The 22,553-nt window shown below is 43.0% G+C and overlaps 2 protein-coding genes across 7 annotated transcripts in view; both read left to right on the forward strand.

Annotated features, from left to right (window-relative positions):
- The window catches only part of sulf2a (sulfatase 2a), a 31,321-nt gene extending 11,519 nt beyond the window's left edge, over nt 1–19,802 (forward strand). For 2 of the 5 annotated variants that reach the window (XM_029501973.1, XM_029501974.1), the window contains 20 exons: nt 9,603–9,857; nt 10,612–10,851; nt 10,966–11,117; nt 11,637–11,806; nt 13,382–13,532; nt 13,797–13,972; nt 14,127–14,255; nt 14,474–14,530; nt 14,662–14,791; nt 15,182–15,389; nt 15,787–16,069; nt 16,163–16,259; nt 16,364–16,458; nt 16,540–16,608; nt 16,691–16,857; nt 17,040–17,182; nt 17,331–17,439; nt 17,531–17,564; nt 18,035–18,088; nt 18,481–19,802. In XM_029501973.1, the coding sequence (XP_029357833.1) occupies nt 9,665–9,857; nt 10,612–10,851; nt 10,966–11,117; nt 11,637–11,806; nt 13,382–13,532; nt 13,797–13,972; nt 14,127–14,255; nt 14,474–14,530; nt 14,662–14,791; nt 15,182–15,389; nt 15,787–16,069; nt 16,163–16,259; nt 16,364–16,458; nt 16,540–16,608; nt 16,691–16,857; nt 17,040–17,182; nt 17,331–17,439; nt 17,531–17,564; nt 18,035–18,088; nt 18,481–18,511 (2,688 nt within the window). In that variant the 5' untranslated portion in view covers nt 9,603–9,664 and the 3' untranslated portion in view covers nt 18,512–19,802. The remainder of the gene's footprint in view (nt 1–9,602; nt 9,858–10,611; nt 10,852–10,965; nt 11,118–11,636; nt 11,807–13,381; nt 13,533–13,796; nt 13,973–14,126; nt 14,256–14,473; nt 14,531–14,661; nt 14,792–15,181; nt 15,390–15,786; nt 16,070–16,162; nt 16,260–16,363; nt 16,459–16,539; nt 16,609–16,690; nt 16,858–17,039; nt 17,183–17,330; nt 17,440–17,530; nt 17,565–18,034; nt 18,089–18,480) is intronic. The other 3 variants (XM_029501975.1, XM_029501976.1, XM_029501977.1) reach the window with 3 other exon arrangements.
- A 713-nt stretch (nt 19,803–20,515) lies between these two features.
- The window catches only part of arhgap46a (Rho GTPase activating protein 46a), a 30,616-nt gene continuing 28,578 nt past the window's right edge, over nt 20,516–22,553 (forward strand). For both annotated transcript variants that reach the window (XM_029502699.1, XM_029502700.1), the window contains exon 1: nt 20,516–20,636. In XM_029502699.1, the coding sequence (XP_029358559.1) occupies nt 20,623–20,636 (14 nt within the window). In that variant the 5' untranslated portion in view covers nt 20,516–20,622. The remainder of the gene's footprint in view (nt 20,637–22,553) is intronic.

A 22,553-nucleotide genomic window follows, 5' to 3' on the forward strand; every position in this document is an offset into this window, starting at 1 on the left:
CCTAATGGAGGGCTAATAGGAGAGAGCGGAGTCACAGAGACCACTGCTGTGACCTTGACATAAGCCTGCGGTGGCAGGCAGGTGGAGAGGAGGAGGAGGATGGATGGATAGGTTAAGTGCCACTGCAGAGCCTAACAGCCATTTCTCTTTTGCTCTTGTCTCTTTTTACTTGTTTATCTGAATTATGCACACTATGCATCTGATGTCCAGTGACTAAAACAGCTAAAAAAATTTTACTTAACAGGAAGCAAGTGCGATTTCTCTCCTCTGTATGTGTGAGTGGGCAAAATCAGTCAATCAGTCAAGTGTGTGCATGGGTATTGGCATGCATCAGAGTAAATGTTTAAATTTAATCTTTATAGGTTTTTTTTTATTACTGTAATTTCTTATTCCCAGCTATTCTCTTTACTGGCAGAAATGTTTTCTACAGCTAAGCGCTGATAAATTATTCAGTTTGGGGAAAGAATTATCAAGATTACAGAAATTTTATGTGACTAAATTAAACTAAAAGATTTTCCTTTTATTTTATTTTATAAGGAGATTTCAAGTCTGAATTATTTTGAAATAAAGTTTACTGCCAGTAGTGCTTTAAATTCGATTTAATCTGGCAAACAATTGATGTGGTTAATTAAAAATTTCGGCAGTCACAAACAGACTCCATCTGAACCTTCAAGATGCTCCAGGAGTGTGGGGTTGCAACTGAAATAAATATGTTTGGGAATCTTTTCATTTCAAATAAGTCTTACTAGTGGAGTCATTTGTGGCCCTACTGGACTGGAACGTGAACTTTGCCTCATTATAATACATGAATGTTCACGTTCATGTGTGTGTGCATGAGAATGTTAGTGTCCTTCTTCAGATACAAAGCAGTGGGAGGTCAGACCTGCTGGGACATCCAATAAGTACCCGCCACTGCCTGATCAATCTGAGTTCTCATTAAAAGACTGCCAAGCATTTTGCAACCCGATACAATATCAATACTGAAGCACCGCAGAGAGACCTCAAGAGCTGTCAGGCAAGCTGCTGGCAGCTTAACTGTCATTACCGTGCGGGCAATATGCCAGAGACCCCCTTCATGGGCCACTTAGGCTCACCCCATGGTCTCAAACACAGGTCAGGACAGACAGATGGGCTGTCTGGGCAGCTGGCAGAGAGAGATGGATACCGACCTGTAGAGGAGGAGACAGCTTGTGCTCTCTCACAATATGGAACGATGATGCAAGCTGTGTGTCTAGATTGTGTGCAGTTACACACCACTGCGGTTTCACCCGAGGCTTGTTTGTTGTTGGTATTTTCTGTGTTGGTCATTTACCAAGGATGATTACAAGGGCCATCACCCATGTTGGTATTTCAACTGAACAAGGGACAAGGAGTTTCGATTAACAACAGAAACAAAAAGCACTCACTGAAGTCCGTAGGTGATGTTAAATTCAAAGGTTTTTCTCTGGGTTTTGGCATATAGCCTAAGATTCCTGCTGGGAAAACCACTCGGTCTGAATAGTGCTCTGTGGTGATTTCTGAGTAGAGCAAATGGGGGGAATATAAGTGACCATACATAGAAAGCCTCTGTAATTCAGATCATTGTGTGGAGGTCTCCCCTCTGTGCTCTATTCTTAACCCCCTGTGTGGTGCCGATAGGGGAGGAAAGAATCGGTGTGTGAGTCTCTAAACCCCCAGTAATCCACTGACAAAAGAGCCAGGAGAAAGCCAGCTAGCGATGATGGGGGGGCGGTTAGGACAGAAAATGGGAGGCGCTAAGAAGTAAACCTCTCCAACACCTCTACAACCCCCAAGGGTGTGCTTAACACCAGATAAGATGGCCACCACTGCCCTACAGCAGAATATCCCTCTGCGCTGTAGTGCCTCTTTGAATCGTCAAGAGCTATTGTTTATCAGGCAAGGGAAAGAATTGCGAGTCTTTAGAAGCAATCACTTCTGTAGCAGCTCAACTGTAACTTTCAGCCAGCATATTGATTTATCTGGGCTGTCTGGGATTTATTCTGCTGGCAGGCAGCGGTTGTTTACTGAAAGTTGACACAGTTATTGTCTGTAATCATCATTATGTCAGTGCCATTAGGAGCAGTCCCCTCTGTGGGTGCTAATTTGATGATGGTAGAGGACTAGCATGTAATTAAAACCCAACAAATGACAGCTTAAAACCTACGAGTCCTGTGATCCCGGTGATCTAATTTTCCAACATGTGTGGAGTTTATAAATCAGAGGCAGACATTGTTGTTGGGATAAGTAATTATGTTATCCTGAGCAGATAAAAATCACTCTGTGAATCCCAGTAATTGTCCCCTCATCAAGCTTTTTACTGTTATGAAGTTTTTAACAGATAATAATTTCAGCGATGTTTGAATTCTCATTGGTACTTTAGTTATGCTGTGTCACACAGAAGTCAGTTGGCTGAACAGAGGTCTCAGTGAGGTAGTTAGGTCTGTGGAACAATGGGCCCCAGCTGATTTGTCTGTAATCCATTTAGCTGAGATGTGACACACTGTAGGGGGGCTTTGCCTCTGGTCAATAAGTGCCAATAAGAAACAGCCATCACTCAGCAGGCTGCCCTGTCCACCAGCTTGCTCACTTGTTTCAGCTGTCAACCCCTGTCTCAAAGGAGTTGGCGATTGTGCCGCTCTTTCTGATGCACCACAAATGGCTTTCCCATACAAATCTCAATAGGGCAGGAAAGGCAAGGACACTCACAGACTGCAAAGCAGGAGCATTTCCCTCTGACGCCTGAATAAACCCATCTGAAGTGAAAACGGCTAGGTATTTACAAAACACCATTGACAGTTGCTCATTCTTTCAGTCTTAAACCCCTGGAGGTGGGGTGGTGTGGGGGGGTTGAACCCAAGTCAGGGACAATCGGGGCTCTGTTTGTGTTTTCTCTAACACCTCCGTGTTCTCTGTGGGCTCTCACGGAGCATAGCGCACGGGTGCAGTGGAGGAGGGGTAAATGCCGCGACCCTGTTGTGGACCCTGACTGAAGCCCCCCTAAAAACCTGCAGACCACCACGCTAGCCCTACATGCCACCTAGTTGCTGCTGGAAACAGAGAGCGAGGTGGACATGTGTGGATAAACGTGCAATCTGACATCTTCGGAGATGAGGACTGGAATCACTCACAGCATCAGCAGGTTCTGATGTTACTGTTTGTGACATGGCTGCAATCCAAGCTCATCATGAGGAATATCTTGACTGAGATAGTTTGTTAGACCTGGAGGAGGAGAGAAAACAACAGTGGTTGTTGTCCCTGTAGTGCTGCTGGGGCCAAACCATTTGAGAAGAGTATAACAATAAGAAGTTGTTCATTTCCTCTAGATTCAGAGATAATTAGTCAAACTGTTGTTCCCTCGTTTTTATGCCCTCTTGTTTGAGGGAGAATTTTGAAGTCTGATAGGCAGAGTGTGGGTGTGTTTGTGTGTGTCTGTCTGTCACTCTGCCTTGTTTGCGTGTGTGTGTGCGGGCGCGCGCTTGAGTGTATGGTGCACCTTTATAGTCAACAGAGAAGACCTCAGGAGTCTGTCAGAGCTCTTTGTTCTCCAGTGAGAACACATCATGACTGGGCCTTTTGTCTGAAATGACACCATCATACAGTCGCTCGCTTTTCCTACCTCTCTTTCTTTCTCTCCCACTCAACCACTTATTTTTATCACCAAACGATTTGCCCAGCATCCCATCTCTCTCTCGTGTTGAAATCATTTAAAAGATAATGGATGTCGGAGAAATGGAGATGATTTATTTTCCATGTGTCCTGATGTATACAAAACTCTAACTGTGTGAGGAAGTCTTCCGAAGTGTAGCGTGACAATCAGTCAATGACTTCTGAGGACACTTTCTTGCTGTGTACTTCAATTTCTAATTAATCGGTTTATTAGTTTATTACTCTAGTACCATGGTATTTTCACTTGCATACTGCTTCACAGATATTATTTGCGCTATAAACCACCACTAGAAAGGGGAAAATACTATGTCAAAAGTATGTGGAAACATACTTATGTGAAAACACGAGGACATGATTTTTGAATGTCATATAACAAACTCCTAAAACAAGTTTCACCATTCGAGGAAGGTAGTTGACATGATTTTCTATTCAAATTTCAGTGTGTGTGTTCAGTGTCTAATCAGTCACGAGCACATGAGTGAGGTCAGATGGGGATGCTGGGGGATACCACCTGGTTCACTGTCACTGCTTCAGTTCATCTCAAAGGGGTTGAATTGAAAAATACGGCCGGGTGGAAAAAACAAACAAGCCACTGGATTGTTTAGATTGGATTTCTACTGGGGATCAAAATATAAAAAAAAATGTCTGCTCAGGAAGTTTAACAAACAGACGTATTGTACTTGTATGCATGGGTTTATATGTGTGTGTGTCTTGCTTCCAGTCAGAAGACATCACACCATCACCCTTTTTCTCAAGGCACCAGACTCACTGCAGGATTAATGATGTGTTAAGTACTTAAATTGTACTCATTCATATTTCACTGTCAAGGCAGCACATTCCACGCAGTATTAAAGGTTAGGGAGGAATAATGTATAAACAAGAAAAGAGACACACTCAAACGTGAAGGCAAGGAGCTTAACACTAACTGCAAAAAGAAATATGTCACACTTGAGTTTCCTCATCGCAGCTGAAATCTAATTTTCCCACTTTTAAAGTGTAACCGGTGCTCTTTTGTGACTAGGTATTCAAACAAAATGACTGTGCAGGTTCTCACTGTCATCTTCGAATGTCTGCAGAGTGCCAGGCTTATCGGAACCTGAGGGAAATCTAAATTAAATCTTCTCGGTGAATGGGATCAGCCTCATCCTTATCTCCTGTCATTCTCAACTATTAAAGTTAGTTATTAGGAAGTAGAGGCATTTTTGTCAAAAGAGTGTGAAGGTGCTATTTTAAAACCTAAGCATGTTTGGAGAGTTGTTGCAAAGGTTCAGTCAGGTGCTGGAGGACCATGCTCACCTGTGAAAGGCATTGTTTTAACAGTCGTCCAGCCAACGGAAATAACTGGTGAACCATTTGTTTCGAAGTCACCAGAGCAGGACGCAGCTGTACTACCAGGATCATTAAAACATGATTTGTGAAGAGACTGTTCCCCAGAGAAACGACAGCACTGAAGGCTGAGTGAAACAACTTTAATTTAGCCATGTTTATTGTCAGTACCAAAGCAGGAACATCCTTCCACCACAAAGAAAAGTAAAGAAGTGTGTTTTGTGATAATTGATAAGCACACAAAAGACACCAGAGACCAGGGCTTTCTTTGAGACACTTAACAACTGCTTACAGTGGCTTTGGTTGTTAAAGCAGTATCTCCCAAAGCTTAAACAAGCGTTTTATTGGGGTAGAATAATATGTCAAGAAACATATTCTTACATTTGGGTATGAAAATTGATAGACAAGCCTGATTTGAAAATAATGATTTAGCCCCTGTGCCTTTTCCATATTCTGCTGGAGGCACAGAGATTTATAATTTGAGAATGGTAGAAGAAGGATGGCACCAAACCACAGCACTTATTATCATGAAAAAGGCATTCCATACTGTCTAGAGAAGTGCAAACTCCTCCTTCTGCTGACACGTACTCACACACACACACACACACACACACACACATAAACTTCTCTGAGAGAAAGTTACTCTCACATAAATGCATGCCGTTGCTGAATTTGCATCTGAATGACAACTTTTGTTGGTAAATTCAAGGGTCCTTGGGGATTTTGCACATTCTGCCCAGAGTGAGGCAGGCCAATGGGAACAAAGTCACACATTAGCAAAGCCCTGCCAGGCTCAATTATGACCAAAGGGATTGGCTTGATAGTGTTGCAGCAGGCAACACTCAGAACTGGATGTGTCTATTTAAACTTTCCTGGCCATTTGCTTTATGTTTTCCAGCACTAGTTCAAGGGGGGGGGGGTGTTGAGAACAATGCAGAGAAGACTTAGAGGTTCTCTACTATTCCATTCTCTTTTATTTTGCTCTGTTTTATATGGTAGCCTCGGTCTTTGAATCTAGTTTTCATGTTTGGGAAAAATCCATCTGCAATGGATGTGCTCAAGCTTTGTTCTCTCCAGACTGTATGCCTAGAGGTTCTTTGCCTTTCTTGTATTTCTCTGTCTTTTTCTCCCCATCGCTCTCTGTCTCAGTGCATTTGTGATAGAGAATCCAGGAGTTTGGCTGCAAGCTTGTGGGCTCTCGCCTCCATATTTCATATGCATTATGATATACCACTGATTAAATTGCAAGTGTATGCCATGACTCGTCCTCCTCCAATTTGTAATAAATGTCTGCTTTTTTCCTTGGGTTTTCTCATTTTCTCTCTGTCTTCTGTGCCATCTCAGGGGAATGCAGATTGGATGAATCAGACTTTATGCCTGTCTCAAAGCCCAAGGTGTTTTATTTATAGGGAAAAAGTATATTAATGCCTCTGCAAAATCTTTGGAAGATTTATCAAGCAGCCTCCTCGCTGCCTCTCAGCCTTCCCACTGCCTCACTTGAACCATGATACTTAAAGTACAGATGCGTGTTGTTGGGCCGTGTAATATATCTAGTGAGTGTTTTCATCCTTCCACTCTTGCTACCGTCTTACCATCTTGCCCATGCTGTGACATGGCTAACGCTGTTGCCATGATATTTATAATTCAGTCCTATCAATAAAAGATGGACAGCATTAAGCTTTTATTCGGTGATGCTCTGTTGCTGTCTCTTAGAGCCTCTTTACAAGCCAGTGACTGAGAAGCAAAATTTTCCCCTTCTGTTCTGACTTCCAGGCATCACTTGGCATTAGTATAACCTTAGATGATCCTTAGTCCTGAAACATGCTTTTAGATGCTTATTCCCTATGATCTCATATTCAACCAGCTTTCCCTCCCCAGCCCTTCTTCTCCAAGCTCCCAGCCTTTAATGAGTTTTGCTGAGAGTTATATTTACTCATGTTGTCTTGTGCTTTTGTCTAAAGTGCAAAAATTCCTCTTTCATTCTGTCTTATCCGGCTGAATCAGCATTGTCATTTTGCAAATCAGTCGGTGCAAAAAGCTGATGTGGGCAGCGCTTTGTCAGGAAAACAAGCTCTAAATCATCCCACTTTACAGAAACAACATGACTTGCCTTGCATCATGTGTCAGTACAAACTATGGCACTGGTCATGTTATTGGAAATTGTGAAGAGTTTGGTTTAGTACTGCTTTTTTCTAAACGGTTGTCCATATCTGTTCATCCACACATCTTCAAGGTACAATGGCTTCCGTCTGTTTGGACATTATGGTTTCCTTTTTTCATTTCGGTTTCATATAGCATCTGCCACCCAGTGAGATAAACAATACGGGTAGATAAAAGAGAGAGGATGGGCACAAACTAGAAAGAAAGGACTGTATGTGTCAGTTGGAGCTGATAAAAGCCTGAAAATCCAATTAGTCTTCAGTATCTGGGGGAAGGAGGAAGGCCTCATGGGAGTAGTGTCAGGAAGTATCCCCCACCATAGCATGTCAATAACACAGCATTTGCATACTTGGCTATTGATAGTTCAGCGTGTAAAATCGAGCTGGATGTTTTCTTCTGAATCAGGACACTATTCGATATTCTGTTTCTTAATCGGTTTTGCTCACATCAGCTTTCTGAACACATGTAAACTATCAAGCGCAAAACCTGGACTTTCCATAGCACAAACTGGAGGACTTGTCAGAGGACCTGTTCTCCATTCAACTGTATATGTCCTGGAATCTATTTAGGTGACTGTTGAATCCTGGCAATGCTGGTTAAATGTGGGCCTTTCTTTCACCATATTTTTCAACCAGTGTATTGTTTTGATGTGGAAAAAGAGCAAGCACAGTTTCATTAGCGTAGTGCCCTGGGTCAGAGCTCAAGTGTTTCTCCAGGGGAGAAGCACATGTCCTGGGAGTATTGGAACTGAGCAAACACAGCTGCGGTTGTACATTTTGTCTGTATGCATGTATTCACATGCCACATGTTTGCTCTGTGTAGGTTTATGTCTTTTGTGCAAAGGAGGTCCATGGACGATGCTGGAGGACATGTGTGGGTGTTTGTGCGATTTAGAGGACCTTAGTGAGCACAATCTGGACAGCAGTGTGCAGACCAGAGAGATAGCAGGGAGTTTTGCGACAGAAGGAAGCTCTCCAACAGTCAGCTCACACTCGCTTCATCTGCTGTGACTCTGTACTAAATCTTTAACGCATTTTCGACTTTTATCTCTTACCCTGTCCATCAGCTGTGTTCATCCGCTTCCAGCCACTGTTGTATTTGTGTTCACTCGCTTTTTCTTACCCCACGTCATTTTCCACTCAGGTTGTTGTTTAGCAACAACTCTAGTCCCAGCAGAGAGAGCTCACACTCGTGTTGTTGTTATTGTCTTCATCTTCAAACAAAGATTGCTCTGGCCACACAGTCCTTGTGGACTCACAAACACGCATACATACTCAAACCCCCACCTTTGTGGGGCAGCAGAGCATCTCAGTGATGGGAGGACATTCATTGCTGTTTGTAAATCACGTTCGTGATTATGGCCAATGGAGTGTGTGTCTGCTCTGATAAAAGAAGCACAACCAGTTTCTCTTTAATAATACAAACAAAATCTATCTGTTCAATGAATGCAATAGAATAGTCAATAGTTAATTAGGCTTGCTTTGATTTAAAAGCCCATTAATACATATGGCCTATATAATGTTTAATTGTCTTTGGCTTAAAATTAGATCCTCCGCTCATTTATAGGACAAGTTCCTATTTTATGTACTGATGTTTACTATAAAGTGAGTATGGTTGAGCAGCAGCTAAATAATAAGTAGCTTTATATGTGTTGCTCGTCTCTTTATTGCCAGAGCTCTGCTTATGTTTAGACCAAAAATTCAGGTAGTTAATTGTTTGCAAGGGAGCAAACAGTTACCATGGTAAACTCAGAGGGGATGTAGTATAATGAGGAAGAGTTACGACAGAGCTAATAGGATTGTACAGTAATTTTGTGAACTGCATGTAGAGATTAATTGAGAAAAGGCTGTAGTTAGCACACACTTCACTTTTCATTCTGCACATCTAACTGCACTGTGGTTTTCTCTAATGTTTGTGATATTGTCACAATTATTTCTCCTGTTTTTATATTCACTGTATTTTTTTAGTTCAACACTGTGTTTTGACTTGCCTTCAGATGTCATCCAAAAGTAATGAGTCTTTTTCTGTCTTAACATTGTCACTCTGCTCACTGACCCTGTGTTTTCTTCTTCCAAGCCTCTCCTCTTCTGTCTTTCTCCTTCTCCTCTACCCCCCTGCAACCTCACCTCATCCCTTACATCCACCCTGACCCTCTCAGGGGGAGGTGAGGCCTGAGCTGGCCTTGGGCCCAGGCCCATTAGCCCCAGCCTGGCAGCCATGTGCTCATCACCAGAGATCATTACACCCAGCCAATGACACCACTCTAATGCATCATTAATGATTGATTAATGAGCTGAGATCAGCCCAAACGGGTGCATTTGTATGGAAGAGCACCCTGTAATGGCTGCACAAGGCTTGCATCTGCTATTTTTACTGTGCTCAATATGTGTGTGTGTGTGTGTGTGTGTGTGTGCGTTTTCATCATTCTCTCTTTCTGTCTTTTCTCTCAGGTTGAGTGAAGGAGCTGCAAACTGTTGTGAGTGAAACGAAGAGCTGACCTCAGGGCAACGTGATGGCAGAGCGCCTGCTCTCAGCCCCCCGTCCTCTTCTTCTGCTCCTCCTGGTGGGAGCATTCCATGTGGTCCAGGGCTCTGGCTACTTGTCTGGATATCGCCTCAGGTCTCGTCTTCAGAGGGACCGCCACATCCGAAACGTCCGACCCAATATCATCCTGATCCTCACTGATGATCAGGACATAGAACTGGGTGAGACATTGCCCTCCATTTATCCTTTCCTGTGCTTGTGTGTGTGTGTGTGTGTGTGTGTGTGTGTTTGTGCGCTCTGTGTTTGTCTTGTGTCTATGTCCCAGGGGTATGGATATTCTCTCCATGTGTATCCAACAGCATCAGCAAGGGAAAGTCAGGCTAATGCTGCCTCTTGGCACCATAACAACTGGTCCACTCAAAGTCATGTGCTCATCTTGCCAACTCCTCCATTGCTGGCATGAAATGAGGGCGGCCTATGGCTTCCATTGTGCGGGTGCCAAATGCTGGCCATCTCCCTACCCGCTTAAGTCCTTTAGCGGCATATTGGACTGGAGTGGCTGCATAATGGCCTCAGTGACACCCTTTGTCCTCTTGTGATCGCTAGTGAGAAGACTCCCATTGAAAAGCAGGAATTTATGGTCAAGCATCTGTTTCCCCAAACAATCACCAACAGCCTGAAAAGCTTTTAGTACACATGAATCCAAATGGGTTACACTTTACCAAAAAGATTTATCCCCTCATCTATGCACCCCCCTCATGCTCGATGTTTATATTTTTCACTCTTAGCCCTCACTTTTTTACTCGACCTCTCGCTCTTTTCTTCCCCCTCCAACTGCTTTATTTCCCTCCGTATCCCTTTCATTAAAATCCATGCCCTTTGAATCTCACCATCTTATCCCTTCGTGCGACTCCTCATGCCCCACCCCTCTCTCTTGCTTGCTCTCTCTCTCTCTCTGTCACCATTCTCTTCCAGGCTCAATGCAGGCCATGAACAAAACCCGGCACATCATGGAGAAGGGTGGCACGCATTTCTCAAACGCTTTCTCCACCACACCCATGTGCTGCCCATCGCGCTCCTCAATCCTGACAGGGAAGTACGTGCACAACCACCACACCTACACTAACAATGAGAACTGCTCGTCACCCTCGTGGCAGTTGCACCACGAGCCGCACACCTTCGCTGTGCACCTCAACAACTCTGGCTACAGGACAGGTGAACACCGCAAGACCCAAGTAGCTATACATACGTAGTTTAAGTTGATAGTTTCACAGATTCACTAAGGCTCAAGGTCATCATTAACATAATGCTCGCCTGGTTCTCACTCAGCCTTTTTTGGAAAATATCTGAATGAGTACAATGGCTCATATGTGCCCCCTGGCTGGAAGGAATGGGTAGCACTGGTGAAGAACTCGCGCTTCTACAACTACACCCTCTGCAGGAATGGTGTGCGAGAGAAACACAGCAGCAGCTATGCAAAGGTATGAATGCATATATCTCTCTGTGAGCAATAACTGTCCTTTGAATGAATCCCCGTACGAAAGTAAAAGCCAAACAATATTTAAATTACTTTGGAGCTTTATGTTTAACAGTAACGATGGTGACTGTTAAAATTTAGATTACTAAATAGTTTGGGATTTTAATGACATCATGTTTATTATTTATAAACTCTTCTAAACTAAATAATTTCAGGTAAATTAGCAAAATGTGAAGCATAAGGCATCGCGATCTCATGGAAAGAATCTTAATGACTTAATATTTCACAATGTGGAATATTAGGGGATTAAGATAAAAATTTGCATGTAAAGGCATAAACAGTGTGATTAAATCTATTGTGGCTCATTATTTATTCAGTTGCGTCTGGGAATATTATTTGACTCACATGCATACAAGTCATAATGGGCACTGAGCCAGAAGACCATGACGTCTGTTCTTTTATTCTCCTCCTCTCTTCTGTCACTCACTGGGTGCCTGATGGACAATGTCTGCTTGCACCACAGGACTACCTGACAGACATCATTACCAATGACAGCATCAACTATTTCCGTACGTCCAAGAGGATGTACCCACACCGCCCAGTCGTGATGGTCCTGAGCCACGTTGCTCCGCATGGTCCAGAGGACTCTGCCCCCCAGTACAGCTCTGCCTTCCCTAATGCATCACAACACATGTAAGAGAATGAGTGGGCCTCAAAGTGCTAACATAAACATGAGATTTATTTAATAACGTAGCTGTGACCCTGAGATAGTATCTTCAATTGCTCAAAGAAGGGGAAACAATTTAAGTAGAATTGCTTTTGCCCATTTGCTGTAAACCAATTTGGTTTATATAAAACTCAGCAGACAAGCAAAAGGGTACATTTTTACATTTTTACATCCACAGATATTTGCTTGCATATGAGTCATCCTCACATTCGCGCTTCCTTTCATTTGACCGAGAATGACACAAATTCCATAATCTCAGCTTGATCTTATCTTCCTGTGCCTGCAGTATGCTGTTGGCAGCTGAGCCCTCTCCGCCCTCTACCTCTCCACACTTGGTGTTTCACTCCAGTTTATTTGGCTCGTGTGTTGTTCAAATTAGTACCACCATAATGAGCTCTGCTAATTTGTACAATTTTGTCAGTCATGATCAAAGAGATGCTCGGGTGATGTATGTTTGATGTATAGGAGATTATGTAGGGGCGCACACACACGCACACACAACATTGGAGTCTTTGTCTTTGTCACTGTCCCTGTCCATGCTCCTGACTGGCTGTAGAGTGCTGCTGGATAATGGCAGACCTGCTATTGGCCTCAAGAGACAAATCCAAGGCCAGTAATGAGAAAGCAGTTTCTGCCCCCTCCATCCAAAACCCCACACACCCTCCTCCCACTTCATCTAATCCCTTCAGCATCATTAACCTGTGCCACACAGGCTTTATACATAGAATATTCAGAAAATTCAGCCTGAGTGTCTTTGTAGAAACTTTTAATTGCCCCTTCCCCATAAATTCGCTCTCCCTCGGGTGATGTATTCTGAACGTGTTTGCACCGGCTACTTTTCTCTCTCCATCTCCCTCTGCTGTTATCAACCACATGAAGAGAAAGAGGTAGTAAAAGTCTGGCACTCCTCTGGTGATAAACCTTCTTCTCACCTTGGCACCTTGCAGACACATCCTCACACTACATTAGAGCTCCCACTGTGGAGCAGGCTGTGTGAGACATTAGCATTTCTAAAAAGTCTAATCGATCCACTTTAAACATTAAATATATTTTCTTTTAGGATCCCATCAGCCATTTAGCAGTGTTTATTCTCAAATAATTAAAGTTCCGTATGGCTCCAAGTTAAATATTGATCAAACTGCGCTCTCTGTCCACAGGCCTATTGATTGCAGTGCATTGCATTTTACATGGTGCAAAATGGTGGTAACATCCAGTTTAGCATTGTATACAGTTTTCTGGCTACTTTGGGAAGACAAGGATAAAAGCAGGCAGATATGATTGCTGAGAATGCACAATGTGACTGTGCACACGTTGGTGCATTTTCTATAATCCAATTTACAGAAATAGAATATGGAAACTACACATATCGAGATGGGGGGAAAATAAAAACAAATGCACAAACGTACAGTGAAATAAGCTGACGAGAATAATCATGTGCCTAGAGGCTTTTTCGAATGTGCAACAAGACAAAAAAGAAGTAGTAACTGCACCGCATTAAGAGTTTTCTCTGGCTTAGTTTTTGTGTTTCCTACACCTTTCAGAACCCCCAGCTACAACTATGCCCCTAACCCAGACAAGCACTGGATCCTCCGCTACACCGGACCTATGAAGCCCGTCCACATGCAGTTCACTAACATGCTGCAGCGCAGGAGGATGCAAACCCTGCTGTCTGTGGATGACAGTGTGGAGAAGGTAGGCGGACATGCAGGCAGCTAGACGTGTGGTTAAACACCAAATCACAAATCACACACACTCAAACACACATTTCATCCGACAGTGACGACTCCTGAGATCTGTTCTTGTTCTGACTTGGGTTGTGTAATGTATTCACTGACACAGTTGGTAAATTGTCCAATCCCTTTTTCCTTGAAACTGGCACAGTGGAATTGAGCTGCCAAATTTGAAGTACAACTTTTTACACCCTGTGAGCGTTGAAATGAATTATATCCTCCGTAGGTGTACAACATGTTGGTGGAGACAGGGGAACTGGACAACACCTACCTCATTTATACCTCAGACCACGGCTACCATATTGGCCAGTTTGGTCTGGTCAAGGGCAAGTCAATGCCTTATGAGTTTGATATCCGTGTTCCCTTCTATGTACGCGGACCAAATGTGGAACATGGTGCCATGTGAGTAATCCAGACCATATATTTTCTGTTATTTATTCAATTTAAGTGTATGTTTGTGTGCTTGTGTGTGTATCTGTCACATAATGTGGAGCCAATATGACCTTTATAGTAAGTTCCACTTACAAAATATGACTTCATTCTTGCTTCCCTGCAGTAATTCTCATATAGTGTTGAACATTGACCTGGCGCCGACTCTGCTGGATATGGCTGGTGTTGATATTCCTGCAGAAATGGATGGCAAGTCTATCCTCAAACTGCTGGACACAGACAGACCAGTCAATAGGTGAACATACTCATCATCTGATAATCAAAGAATGACATTCATAATGTTGCGTATGAGGGGATGTCAAGAAGTAATACACCTGAGCTTTGTTAGGTTTCACAAAATCTCTTCTCTGGGTATTTTCTTGGACGTATCCACTGTCGAAATATAAACAAAACTCTTCTGTTTTGACAGGATTTTTTTTTTTTTTTTTTAACGTTTTTTTTCTTCATTTCCAGGTTCCAGTTGAGCAGGAAGGCTAAAACATGGAGAGATTCTTTCCTTGTAGAAAGAGGGTATGTTTTATTGATTGACCTTTAGTGGGGCAACTCCTCATTCCAGGCATTGACTCCTGGTGACATCTGACTGCTTGTCTTTGGTTAGCTGGAAAAAAAAAACCATTGTGTATTCCATCCAATTCTTTCAGAAAGCCTCCACACAAGAGAGCCGATGGAAAGGAAATGGCCCAGGAGGAGAATTTCCTGCCAAAATATCAGCGAGTGAAGGACCTTTGCCAGAAAGCAGAGTACCAGACCTCCTGCCAGCAGCCAGGACAGGTATTTGATCTGCAGAGGCTAAAAGGGGGTAGTTTATTAAAGTTTGAGGAGAACAACATGAAAATGTAGCTCATACAGGGTGATAATTTGCAATCTGGTCAACAATTTACAGAATGTAATATCAGGTCATTGTGCTCTCGGGGTCCATTTACATCAAAGTCTTTTTTTTTTAATCCTTCAAAATGAAGTGCACTGAGTATGACGTGTTTGCGTATGTGTTCATGTGTACACAGAACTGTCTGATTTGCAAAGAAATATGAACATATAGACTGCACAGTAATGTGAAGATAACCCAATCCAGGACATTTCTAATTTAAGAGGTTTTTGTGTACCAAAGCAGATGCTTTGCTGTAACCTATCACCATCGTATTTCCCTCTGCTTTGTTTCAGAAATGGCAGTGTGTGGAGGACCCGACTGGCAAGCTGAGACTGTATAAATGCAAGGGCATGGCTAGTCTCTATGCCCCACGTATGCAGGCTCTGATGGCCAGTGGTGCCTCCCAGCTGTCTCTCACACCCAACCCAGATGGCTGTAACTGTGGTGAAGCAGGTTTCAAAACATCAGTCTTGAAGAGAAAGAGGCTCTTCACCAAGAAGAGTGGGTGCTTCTTGTCACACTATTGTTCTGGAAGCTATTAATAGATGTGATTTTTGTTGAGGAAGATATTGGCTCTTTACTTTGAAATGTCCTTGGAGTAGCCTACAAAGCTTTGCCAAACAGGAACATTGATCTCAAGCTAAAATAGCCAGCTTTTCAAGTATTTATGAGAAGAGAAGTGCATGTCTGTGCTGCCATCAAGTGGTAGACAAAAAGAAATCTCAAACCTTGCAAATAATTCATGGAATATGAAACCAGTTGCATGAAATTTTGATTAATATCCTTGGTATTTTATTTATTTATTTATTTAGCCAATGCTGGTCCTCACTTGCCCACATCAAATTAGATCCTGATGTACAATATTCAAAACACATCCCTCTTTTTCCGTCTTATTCAGATTCCTCTGTCTCATCTTATTCAGAGATGAAATCCAGTAAGACTGTCTCTAGAAAGCGCTGGGCTCGTTCTGTATCATTTGAGCTGGATGGAGACCTGTATGCCGTGGACCTTGAGGAGGGCTATCGGACCCTGGGATCGAGGAACAGCAGCTGGGCCAGAGACAGGAGTAGGGGAGCATGGAATGAGGAAGACAATGAAGAGTTCAGCGGTATGGGGTTTACTGCCAAACCCACCACCAGCAAAAGGCTCACACCACCTGCTGCACTCAAGGTCACTTACAGGTGTGTGCGCATACGTCTCTCTGCGCTGATGTTTACGCATCAGTTTTAGGTTTAAAAAGGATAAAGATTACTTTCTATTTGTGTTTCCTGCAGGTGTTCCATTCTTATGAATGAAACAGTAAAGTGTGATGGAGGACTCTACAAGTCCCTTCAAGCATGGAAAGACCACAAACTACACATTGAGCACGAGGTGCCAACACATCTCTTCCTCATTCACCATTTCACTGCTTGGTTAATAGTGTGTGGTCTTTACTGAGGTTTGTGTGGCTGTGTATGTCCTCCTGTTGCATTTAGATTGAAACACTGCAGACAAAAATCAAGAACTTACGCGAGGTCAAAGGTCACCTGAAAAAGGTGCGACCTGAAGAATGTCAGTGCAACACTCCCAGGTGAGAGTTCATCAAGACTGCACTGTCAGCAGCACCATAGTGATAAAATCATAAATGTGACTGTTGTCTTTTCTTTTTCAGCTACCTCCTGATGAATAAAGAGGCTTTGGAGCTAAACGCAGGACGCATGCTCTCACTCAAAGATCAAAGGTCAAATATTGATGTTGTGTAAATGATTGCAATTGATTCTTCTTGCAGACTCACTATATTCAGTCTTTTATGTTCACAACAGAATACCATCCAAGCAGAAGACTCAGTGGCTGCAGAAGGAGCAGAAGCGAAGAAAGAAACTTCGTAAATTCCTCAAAAGACTCCAGAATAATGACACCTGCAGCATGCCTGGCCTTACCTGCTTCACCCATGATAACCATCACTGGCAGACTGCCCCCTTCTGGACAAGTATTGAATGACATCTCGTTGTAGAAAATCATTGTGTTATAGAGCTTTGTGTTGGAACTTTTTTATATTTCCCAGAACAGACATGATGAAGTAAATGTTTTCGGGACACTGGTGTAATATCTGTTGTTTTCTGCTTTTACCACTCCCTTCCTCACCCTCTCCCACCCTACGCCTTCCCACAGTGGGTCCTTTCTGTGCATGTACCAGTGCCAACAACAACACCTACTGGTGCCTCAGGACCATCAATGACACACACAATTTCCTGTTTTGTGAATTTGCTACCGGTTTCCTGGAGTATTTTGACCTCAACACTGACCCATACCAGGTATGTTGTTTGTACAGACACACATACAATGACAGCTACAAAAATAACCAGAAAAGAATCGCACAACATGACTGATCATGCATTCCACCAAACAGGGAGCCCACAGATTTTCCTCCCTGCTGATGTTATGTCTTTATTATTCCTGTAGCTGATAAATGCTGTCAGCACCCTGGACCGCAATGCCCTGAATTCAATGCATCAACAGCTCATGGACTTAAGAGGCTGCAAGGGACATAAGCAATGCAATCCAGAGAAGGGTGAGTAAAAGGCACCCATGAAAAACATGATTGATTGCAATGTCTCCAGTAATTTCACCCCGAGACTTATGTTACCTCCGCTTCCTTTCAGGAGGAAAAGAGCGAAGCTACTTCAGTGAATACAGGTATTTTTTTTTTCTTACAGCACAGCTTATTACTTTAACAACCACTGCAGATGGAACTCATGTTACAATGTGAATTCAGAGGGGTTACAGCCTCCCTACTGAGGCTTTGGTTATGTTTTTTGCTCATTACGAGTCATGTGGGGAGACAAGGAAATGAAATGCAGTGATGTGCTGAAATTGAACCTCTTCAAACTGCCATGCTTCCTTAATGTTGTGATCAAAGCCTCTTCAGATTGCAGAAGCAGAAGCCAAAGAGGGCCAAAATACAAGCCTACATCTCACAGCTTCTGCTGTCCCCTTTTTGTGATGAAGCCTAATTGCTTGTCTCTGCTGTGCGTGTGTGGGTGTATGTGGGTGTGCCTACTTGTGTGTGTGCATGCATGTGTGTGTTTTGTGTGTATATACCTGTGTGTTTGTCTCCATGCACATGCTTTTGCCCTGCGCGTGTATACGTGCTGTGCATGCTTCAGGCCAGTTCATCGTCGAAAGAGGCCAAAAGTGAAGAAACCCTCCTCCAAATCGCTGTGAGTTTGTCATAAACCATCTGTTCCTTTGTAGTCAGCCAGTCTCTACTCCTATCTCCATCCAATTTTTTTTTAGATTGGTCAGATGACCCAGCACCATGTCATCCTCTCTTCTATTTATTGTAGTTCTGTACTCCTCTACTTACAGTAACTCTCATTTACCTGCATTGCAAAGCTGCACCATCTTCTATTTCATTCACCCACTCAAGTCAAATTCAATAAAGCAATGCAGATGTGAAATTGTCTCATTATGTTGCGTTCTCAGTCCTGTTATTGTCATTTCTTACTTTTCCTCACAGTGATGGTAGGAACAGACCACAACTGGAGCCATGGTTTCCAGTGAATGCCTCAAGTGGCACATTTTACTCACGGTGTTTGTTTCCCTTGCACAGAGGACAGATTTGGGAAGGGTGGGTTGGTTAACCATCTGCGTTCCACAACCAACCACATCGGCCTCCTCTATTGATGGAAGAAGAAGGGGGAGTGCAGGCAAACCCAAGGACCTTGACTACACTTCGATGGACCATAACCTTACATACTACTTCTCTCTGCTATGGGTTTTCATTTTTTAGAGAGGTGTTCTTTGAAGCCTCCACCCAGACTGAGGGGATGCTGAGAGTGACAGGAAATTTAAATACCCTTCTGTTCTACGTTTGCACACATTTCATACCCATTTATATCCTCTGTTACCATCAGCTGTCAGGACTGTTGACATCAGCAAGATGCTGTGGATCAGGTGGGACAGTTTGGTATCCGCAAGCCATTAACTCCAGCAGCACTGCTTGTAGATAATATATATCAGCTTTAATCAGCTTTCTTTCATGTCTGTTGGGACCAGGTGGAAACATGAGTTACATGACGCGCTGATGCTACACAATGATGTGATGGGCTCATGACGTCTCTGTAGCACATGCTAAATCATGCTTGGAGTCACAAAAAGACTTTCTTTCTTTCCTTGCATCATTGTATGTGCACATGGAAATGGCGTGGACTTTAAACAAACTGACTGTAACAAACTCTTTACCATAATATTTTGTATAATAGTTGATCTTAAGGCTGATGAATGTCCTTTATGAAAGCATCATCTTCCTCAAAGTTGTGAGAGATGAGATGACTACAGTTTGACTGCTTTGACCCAAACCCATACAGTCTCAGCTAAACCTTGGACAGAACTACACTAACCATCATCTCACAACAGAACAATCCGAATCTTCAGAATATTGGACGACTGGCAGGATACGTGATCAGTGAATGCCATTTTACTCCTTTCTATTGTCAGTACCACACTATAGAATATGAAAAAAGTTTGTTCAGCTTGCTATACATGGTGCTACAAAATAACAATACAGAAGTAAAATCTTGCTGTAAAGTACAGTATGTATTTGAATGTATGTTGTGCAATTAATATAAATGTTTACAATATTTTTTATAACACTGAAGAGGCAGACCTCATTGTATGATATGAGTTGACAAAATGAACTTATAGGGAGACTTGTAGCTTGAGAATTTTCATTACCTTCAATTTGTATGTTTGTCATTTCCTTCTTTACATTGGAAAAGCACTTAGAGGGTTCACTGTGAAAAGACACAACATGTACATGTAATGGATATTCTACTCAGTGCCAGAGGAAACACACCACCATGTAAACCATGTAGCTTCTTTTTCAAATTTCAATTTTAGCAAATATTTCCATAAACCCGAGTGCTGATAGTAGTTGTGAATAAAGTGTTGTTTGACCATTAAAAAGGGCATTTCTTTTATTTTGACATGTTGGTGTTGTGTCTCTATCCAGCAGGTGGCTCTGTCTGCTTGTCCACAGGTCAACGCCGGGGTCATTTAATGCTCAATGCAATTATAGTGGAGGAAACACCGACTTATTATAAAAGACGGAGTCAAAGGAGAATACCTTACATGACCACGTCACACCGCTCTTATTCAAAAGTGCATCTAATTGTTGGCTTCAAACAGAATCCAGGCTAAAATTCAAAAATTTCTAAAAGTATGAATAACACGTTTTTTTTTTTTGTTTGTTTGTTTGTTTTGTTTTGTTGTTGTTGTTGTTGTTGTTGTTTTTACAATTAAGGGTACTTTAAGCTGTGTTTTGGAAGAAGCCATTATAAATAGACAGTTTTGGAAAGCATAATATTCACTCACAGGAATACAACTCCTCTGGTTCATTAGAGGTTACTCATGGGGCTCGGACGGCTACGGCAGTTGGCAGGCACCGTGATGTTCCCCTGATGATTGTAGTTTGGCAGTTTGTCTCTATTCGGCCATGAGATGTTGTGCTCCCAGTCTGGACTTTCGGCTTAGCGGCGGGGGATGCGGGGGGGGGGGCAGACCGGGTGACCCCCACGCCGATCCATGACTCACGTGTGGAGGCGGAGACTCCGTATCGGATTCACCGCCGGAGGAGCGTCCCGGGCTCACACACCGCTCCGCTCCGCAGAACGTCCCTCACCCCCGCTGCTGGCCGAACACCGTCCCCCCCCCCACCCCCCGTTGTTTACGCCTTGTTTACAATGTGAAGAAAATGGCCGGGACCAGGTGAGTTAGCTGCCGTTTTTAACTCCAAAGTTTCCCCGGAGAAAGTTTAGGGGCTGCGGCTCGGCTGCCGAAAGCTTCCCTCGGGCAGCCGCGCCGCTGCGTTGGTGCCGATTACAATGTGTGCGGTTAGTTTTAAAGTTGAAATGTGAGTTGAAGTTGTGTGAAAATGAATGTCGGCTTGAAGACCCAGTAAATTTGAAGAAAGGGGCTTTTAAAGCTGAGGTTCAAATGTCATGCGGCTGTTACAGGAGTTTCATTAAAGTTAACGGCTGTGGATCGCTAACGCATTACGCAGGAAAACCTAGTTTTGAGTCAGTTTTACTTTCATTTACTGTCACTTTTGTGCAGTTGAAGCAGTTTAAATTGTGATCAGAGTCTACTTTCCCTGTGTTTCTGTCGTCACACCGTCCTGTGGTGTGTGTGTCTCTTCCCCCCCCCCCCCCCCCCGGTCCTTTGCTGTTTTGCTGTGGCGAAGAGCCCAATAACCTGAGCGGAAGGAAAAGCCTCCGCAGCCCGTTTGTTCCTGCGGCTCGTTCTGGAGGAAGGTTACTGGTTTGGGCTGCACGTGCTGCCTTCCTTCAGCATCTGCCATGACTGCACATGTGCATCCAAACTTTGTTTAACTCCCATCAGTCGCTCGGGACAGATGGTTTGCTTTAGTCCACACAGTTAAATACAGTTACTGAGATGTACAGGATAAGCCACTTTGGCTCCTTTCAGATTTTCCCTTCAACTGCTTTTCATAGACATATTTCAAGTGGAGGTATTTTAGTGCTGTGGCATTATATATAGGTAGGAGTTGATGGCATAACAGCTGAAGCTTATGGGAGTTTTTGACGTTTTAATATTGTCTCTCCTGTGTGTGGATCTGTTGAATACTGTGCCGTATAAAATTTCTGACAAACAAGCTGCCCAGTTAGATTTTTGTTTTCTATAGCCCGGAGCCATTGGCACACAGCGCCAACCTGACATCCTGGGTGCGGCAGTTTCACCGTTTTCCTGCTCAGCTCAGGCTCATCTGATGCCTGTTGGTAATATTTGCATGGTGTCCATGTCTAAGTTCGACATTCAAGAATATTTATTTGCGATGTGCCAAGTGCAAGAACACTGGCAGTGAAATGGCTGGTGATGTATCTGTCTCTGTGAAGACAAAAAAAAAATAATAAGTAAAATGTAAGATATACATTAATATCTGAATAACTAGGGTGAATTAGAAGGCGAGGGAGAGCTATATACATTACTATGTTACATACAGAAAGTATAAATACATACAGAATCTGTGGACATGTTAACTCCTGTCTCTGCCCAGCTCTATGTTTTTATTTGCTGTGTCTGTCTCATCACTGTCAGGATAGTAGGACAGACCATTTGGTACTTCTGCAACCTGAAACTTGCCTGTTGTTCATTTGGGCTTGTCAGTGTGTGAATTCTACAATAGGTTGTCTCACTGTTTGTCCTACTTGTTTACACCATTGTGCTGGCCAAAGAAGAAACTATGAATCCCCCCGATGAGATGAGTCAAAATTGGCCCGTTTGGCAAGGACAAGGCAGGATGTCCATCCTACAGAGGATGTGACGATAGACCTGTTTGTTCAGATGAACAAACTATTTCTTTTTGGGTGGGTTCTTTTGAGGCACACGTCTTCAAATTATCACATGAATTCATACTCTTTCCTGCTAATTGCCCCAAACTGGGGCTGCATGCAAAAAATATTAATTAGAATAATATTTTGAGAATAATTTTTTTTGCAGATATTGACTGAAATATTGCACTTGATTTTTACTGCAATGTTGATGTGGCTCTTAACACTCCGCACACATTTTTATCTGACTGCCACGATGACACTATAATGAAGGTTAAAGTGATTTGTTCAAACACATTTATATCTACCTGTGCATTCACTGACACTTGGAAGC

This window comes from Echeneis naucrates, chromosome 5 (genome assembly GCF_900963305.1).
Source record: "Echeneis naucrates chromosome 5, fEcheNa1.1, whole genome shotgun sequence".
In the NCBI taxonomy this organism is placed as follows: Eukaryota; Metazoa; Chordata; class Actinopteri; order Carangiformes; family Echeneidae; genus Echeneis; species Echeneis naucrates.